This window comes from Magallana gigas, chromosome 1 (genome assembly GCF_963853765.1).
Source record: "Magallana gigas chromosome 1, xbMagGiga1.1, whole genome shotgun sequence".
Classification (NCBI taxonomy): domain Eukaryota; kingdom Metazoa; phylum Mollusca; class Bivalvia; order Ostreida; family Ostreidae; genus Magallana; species Magallana gigas.
Window position 1 is genome coordinate 62864324 of NC_088853.1, and position 6825 is coordinate 62871148.

At 39.0% G+C, this 6825-nt stretch overlaps 2 protein-coding genes across 2 annotated transcripts; both read left to right on the top strand.

Annotated features, from left to right (window-relative positions):
* Positions 1-1871: 1871 nt before the first annotated feature.
* Positions 1872-2892, top strand: LOC117686301 (uncharacterized). The gene has a single exon (XM_034461128.2). The coding sequence runs from the start codon at positions 1909-1911 to the stop codon at positions 2890-2892; it is 984 nt and encodes a 327-aa protein (XP_034317019.2). The 5' UTR covers positions 1872-1908.
* Positions 2893-5207: 2315 nt separating this feature from the next.
* LOC117686300 (uncharacterized protein F54H12.2-like) lies at positions 5208-6524 on the top strand. Its single transcript, XM_034461127.2, has one exon. It carries the CDS (start codon positions 5208-5210, stop codon positions 6522-6524), a length of 1317 nt encoding a protein of 438 aa, XP_034317018.2.
* The last annotated feature ends 301 nt before the right edge of the window (positions 6525-6825 follow it).

Genomic DNA, 6825 nt, shown 5'->3' on the forward strand with positions numbered 1-6825 from the left:
AATTTAATGTGAATAAATTGTCAATGTGATCTTTTAAAAATGTGTTTTTTCCTTTATCATATATCAAATGATTCCATTACGAGAACATTGGTAAACTTTACTAGGAGGGTTACACCTCTATAATTTTACGACTTGCGGACGGATCACTGCACAACATTCATAAAATTTCAAAAAATACACCTCGAATCCCCTGGTAAAATCAAATAACTGTCCACCCCCCCCCCCCTTTCGATTTTTTTTCTTGGATCCGCGCATGACATTCCTTCCTGTTCATTATAAAAAATAAGAAGAAAATACTGAAATCATGTAAAACAGATTTAATTATTTATATAAAAAAAACAATCTTCTTCTTGAACACATTGCGGGTGTATTTTCTAAGAATTCTTCTTCTTGCAGACATTGTGGATGCACCGTTTAACACCATCTACTCTGTACTAGGTCTGAAATTTAAGAGAAAAAAAATATATATATAAAATTGGTTTTGAAAAAAAATGAAAATTAAAAATATAGTTCGTCATATTTTGAAAGAGAAATGTTAAGAGCTTGTTCATATTTTCATGTAAAAAAATACATTGGTATTAGAGAGAGAGAGAGAAAGAGAGAGAGAGAGAGAGAGAGAAACTTTAAACATTGAATTACCTCTTTGCTGAGCGGAGATTATATATCCCCACCGCAGGCGCCCGCGGTGGTGGCTGTGCCAGAGACCTGGCTGGAGGCGCCCGCGGGGGTGGCTCTGGTAAAGACCTAGGTTGGGGTGGCGGGGGTGGTGCAGTCGGTCTTTGGGGCGGTGGGGTGATCCCTTGACGGGTTTCCATTTCAAACTATGTATAAAACAAAAGACATAAGTATGTATCTATGCTACAAAAGTTTTTACTGGGAAACTTTACATGCAAACTGAATTTAATATGACTCAGAATGAATGATTTAAGATTTTCAAAAATATTAATATAACACAAATAAGTACATACACGTTCTTTTGGAATAGTAGTAGTAAGGGGGACAGTACACAGTCAGTATACAGTCACGATGATGTCATGGGGTTTTCCAGACCCCACCCACATAGGTCATAATTGAGGTCACAGTCAAGGGGTGAGTACACATTCAATGTGGGTGGGTAACAGTTACACCCACAATGTAATTGAGGTCATAGTCAAGGGGTAAGTACACAGTCAAGGGTGAGTACACAGTCACCGACGTCACAGAAAATATCAATAAATACCGCATACATTTTACTCGTGTTGTTACAAAAAATGGAAACTCAGGAAAAGCAATACAAATGGAAAATTTTAGCCTGGAACGCTTTAAGAAGAAACGAGAGAAAATGGACATTACTAGAAAGTCAATGGTTTGACAAAAAGGAGGATTGCATAGCTGATTTTAAAGAAAAAATGAAAAAGGGTATTCCATAGCGATAATTGGGGATCTGAAGAATACATATTGAAACGCCGTGTTATGCCTAAAAAATACTCTCCACAGTTCAAAACATATTAGAGATGCAAAAAGGGAGCGGCTGCCTTAAATTTAATGACCATGTACAAATAATTGTGATACCTTACGAAGAAAGGAGAGGGATTTGGATGCAACATGCCATAGATAGAGCTCATTTTAAGACAAGAATTCAACAAACAGAGGATGTCTTATTACCCATGCTTCTTCAAAAATTGAAAACATGTGCACTTAACAGTGAAACCCAGAACCCCACCTACACCAATGCCTCACAATCGAGAGGGCAGTACACAGTCATTGGGGCAGTACACAGTCAAGTGGGAGTATACAGTCATAGACCCACGTGATTAAATCTTATATAAACTTTATCGATTTGAAAGATATTCACCAGTCCTGAGCAAGTCTCAGAGAGGATACAAGTTTATTTTCTTTCTTGCGAGATTCTTGCTGCTGCGAACAGATATGGAGAATAAACATCAAAACCTTATTAAAGCAAACTACTCCACATTGGTGAAGAAGATGATGGCGATTCGAGTAGCAGAACATATGTACGCATCAAACATAATAACAGATGAAATGAGACAACAGATAGAAGCCGCGAAAACCAGTTATGACCAAAACAGAAAACTGATTAGTATCATTTTACGCCGAGGATCGAGGGCTTTTATGGGTCTCAGAGTGGCATTAATGAAAGCCAATCAAGCTGATTTATCGAGACTCTTAATGAACAATGACGATGAAACGAAGTCTGAATACGAAAAAAAATTAGCCATGGCAAGATCGTTGGTCATCCCTACCAAAGAAATACGGGATTCCAGAAACGAATCAAAGAAAGCTACACACCAACAGTCTCAGGAGCCAAGATGTAGGATAGGTCTGGACGACTTGAATGACCTGTTTCTCACCGTCATGTCTTTCAAGGGAACGCTTTATGTTCACATCCGTCATCTCGCAGAATCTCACGGTCGTCTCATTGCCACCAAGAAAGGAGTTACCTTTACATTGGCTCGTTGGTTAAAATTTGAATCCCTTTTACCAGATATCCAAGACTTCATAGACAACGTTGGAAGAGAGGATGGAGAAGTACAGTGGCATATTGGCGGTGGCGTGTTTGTATCGTTGTCATCAGGTTACCCTACAGTGGATATAAGGCACTTTTGGAAGCCCGACGATGCCCCAGAACCCATACCGACAAAGAAAGGAGTCACATTGAACAGAAACAAATTAGCCAGACTTAGAGATGCTCTCAACGAGATACATGAATGTGTTCCAGAACTACAAGATACCGAACTCTGCATGTTTAGCGATTCTCATCAGAATCAGATTGGGATGTTAAACTGTACTGAATGTACCCCGTTCGGTTACGATGACCAAGACAATAGGTCCATGGAATGCAATGTGGGCGATTTACAGGACACCGAATCAATTGAGAGTGATCTTGATTGACATTATGGTCATGCATACTGAATCCAAAATAATTAATGAAAGAATAATTGTATATATCAATTCATGTATTTTTTCATTCTTACAGAAAATTAAAAAAATGAACAAGTTGTCTGTTTTATTGTTTGTTACTTGAATATAAAAGATGTGAATAGAGAACTTAGATTATTAGTGTATCTCAGTATGTCAAACTACACGGATTACTTAAAGGAACTCTACTACACTCCCGGTAAACCGGGAGCATTTGCAGGTCCCGAAAAGTTGTATCAAGCCGTTAAACAAGAAGGTAAATACAAGATTGGCAGGCGGAGAATTAGACAATTTTTTAACAACGAAGACCCTTATAGTCTTTATAAGCCAATTCGTAAGACATTCCCGCGCTCTAAAGTGATAGTGAACACAATCGACTCAATGTGGGATGGTGACTTAGCTGACGTCAGTAATATCTCGTCCCACAACGACGGCTACAAATTCTTATTGGTGTTAATTGATATATTTAGTCGATATTTATTTATAATCCCCCTAAGAAATAAACATCATCAAAACATTATCGATGGTCTAAAATCAGTTTTTCAAACTGAACGAAAACCACACACTCTTAGAACAGACAAAGGTAGCGAATTCAAAAATCGTTGGGTAAAGGCATATCTGAAAAAAGAAGGAATTAACGTCATATACACGCAACATGAGACCAAAGCAAACTATGCCGATAGAGTGATCCGTACTATGAAGAACCTTATGTATCGCTATTTCATGAACAACAGAACTTACCGATTTGTGAATGTGTTACAAGACTTGGTGGAAAGCTACAACAACAGACCTCACAGATCGTTGGGTGGTAATGCCCCAGCCACTGTCAATCAGGGGAATGCTGATGAAATAAGACTCGATGCTTATCTCTCGGGAAGAAAAACAAAATCAGACCCGCTAAAAATGAATCTGCTTAAGTCAAAGAAAACAACGAAAAAAAGGGTAAAACCATTTTTCAAGTTAAAAGTTGGAGATACTGTCAGAATATCACAGCTTAAGCACCCTTTTCAAAGAGATTACCAACAGAAATGGACCGAAGAATTTTTCAAAGTGAGTAAAAGATACAAAGGGGTAAAATACCTGTATACAAAGTAAAAGATTGGGCAGACGATCCTATAGAAGGTACCTTCTACGAATCTGAGCTTCAAAAAGTTGTCAAGTCTGAGGATGTTACCTATAGAGTGGAAAAAATACTGAAAAGGAGGGGTCGTGGAAAAACCAAAGAAGTGTTTGTAAAATGGGAAGGATGGCCGAGGAAATTCAATTCATGGATTCTAGAAAACTCTCTGGAAAAACAATAAAATGCCCCTTTTTCTGCAAAAATGTGTTCATTCAAAATGAGCGTTCGGATGGTGTTGACGTCTACAGACAGCTCTGATTATTTTGACAATAAACCAAATAGCTATCGAGTTCAATTGAATAAACAGATTCAATTCGACGGATATTGGACTGTTGCTCTGACAGAATTTTCCTCAGAGAGTTGGATTACGTCCGAAAAGAAGAAATCCGAGTTGTTTGTGTGCTGTGATATTTGTGAAGAAACTCTTATTGGTGCAAAAGAAGCACCCCTCCTAAGACGCATATACCTGGGGCAGAAACCAGGTAATATTACTTACACACTACGTATTACATTCCAGTAAAAATCGGGCAATTGCAGCAGATTGGCATATATATTACAGACAGAGACGGGAACTTAGTGTCATTCTTAGACGGACCGGTGACCGTAACACTTCATTTTAAGAAGTTTCCTTACGTTCTGTGACCATGAATAGTCAGACTTACGTCAGTGATCCCAGAATATGGGAAGCTTTTTACAAGAACATGGCAGAGAAAAAGTTTAACCCTTATAGATACAAACCTAAACAAATTGGGAGAGGCGTGAAAAGTTACAAGTCTTACGTCATTCCGTTGAGACCTCACTCACAATTAAAACCAGTACAACAAACTAGCACTCAAATGACCCCCGTAGCTGCCGTGGAGGAAAGAGCCAAAGTCGAACATGCCAAGGATGTTAAAGAGGGCGCCCCATTCGTCAAGGTGCATGGAAGTATAAAACGGCCACATTCACAATCTTCTGCCATTCCTTCAAAGAAATCGAAGCTAACAACACCTCAAAATCCAAGGAAGAGAAAAAAGTCATCTAAACCTGTAAAACGACGAAAAGCGTCAGGAGAGACAAAGCAGAAGTCAGTTAAGAAACATCGAGGTGTACCAGGCAAGAAAGCACAATCAAGAACCAAAAAACAGTTTAAAATTGACAGTTACAGAAGTATCTTTAAACAATAGAAATGGCATTTTTAAGCAGAGATAATAAAGACATAGCTCAACCCATGGAACTGTCTCTTTTTGCGTCTCCAACTAATCAGGTAGCGATCGAAAAAGTGTATTTTACAGAAGCAAGACCGATTTCTAGCATAGGAGTGTCCGATACACCCATTGAAATCCTAGTATCTGGTTCGGGAGCAGAATACGTCGATTTAAAGAGAAGTAAATTGTACGTAAAAGCCCGAATTTTGAAAGCAGATGGAACGGCTCTGACCAGTGATGAAAAAACAGGCATTGTAAATTTGCCCCTTCAGAGTATGTTCTCCCAGATGGATGTCTATTTGAACAACAAACTAGTTTCTTTCAATACGAACAACTATCCGTGGAAGGCTTATTTCCAGACAATTTTGTTCAGTGGGAAAGATGAACTCAATTCACAGAAACAATCAGAATTGTTCTATAAAGAAAAGGGAAATCTCGGTGATGCCAATGCATACAATGGAGGGAATACTGGACTGGTCCTGCGATATGGATACACACAGCAAAGTGCAGTCTTTGAGCTAGAGGGAAACCTGATGGAGGACATATTTGATATAGATAAAAATCTGATAAACGGGGTAGACATTTACATCAAACTTTTTAGATCCAGTGCCCCGCTTTTCATCATGTCTGCTGAATCTTCACCGGCTTACAAATTAGAGTTGCTGGACGTCGTGTACAAAGTGGCCAAGGTGCGAGTAGATCCCGGTGTTCTGTTGAACCACAGTAAACATATAGAAGCAACCTCTGTGAAGTATACCATTATGCGAAATGAATTGAAAATGAATACTATTCCTAAAGGATCCACAGAGTTTTACTGGGACAACATTTTTCCTCAGGCGGTCCCTGATCGCATCGTGGTAGCTTTGGTGGACCAGAAAGCCGTCAATGGGGATTACACGGCCAATCCTTTTAATTTTGAGCATATGGGATTAACTGACGTTGGGGTATACATCAACCGGAAAAGCGTACCAGGTAGACCGCTGAAAACAGACTTTTCAACGGGACTGTATTCATCAGCTTACACCCGTTTGTTTGAAGCCTCTGGAAAATGGAACAATGACGCTGGACTAATAATCACTCGTGATGATTTTGGAAACGGATATTCGCTATTTGTTTTTACTATAGATCCTTGTGGATTTGGAGAAGAGTATTTAAACCTGATTCGTCGGGGAAACACCAGATTGGAGCTGAAATTCAAACAAGCAACAACTAAAGCTACTAACGCTATTGTGTTTGCTACCTTTTCATCTCTACTGGAAGTCGACAAATCACGTGACATCAACTACATTCAGCCATGAATTCAACACAGCTGCTGAACACGGTGAAAATGGACCCCTGCTTAAGACGCTACGTAAAAGGTGTATTTGCTAGTAATACATTACCTCAAATCGTTACACATTATCCAAGTGCCTTCATCGTCAATACACAACCTTTACCTATGCCTGGAGAACATTGGGTGTCAATAATCATACGCAGCCCATCCCAAGCAGAGTTTTTTGACAGCCTTGGAAAATCACCAGCTGATTACAATCACGATATTGAAAACTTTTTGAAGAAAAACAGTGTAGAATGTAAATTCAAATCTATGCAACTTCAGCC

Excerpts from the sequence above, each read along its gene's own strand:
- LOC117686300 (XM_034461127.2), top strand. The coding sequence starts at position 5,208 with ATGGCATTTTTAAGCAGAGATAATAAAGACATAGCTCAACCCATGGAA.
- LOC117686301 (XM_034461128.2), top strand. The coding sequence starts at position 1,909 with ATGGAGAATAAACATCAAAACCTTATTAAAGCAAACTACTCCACATTG.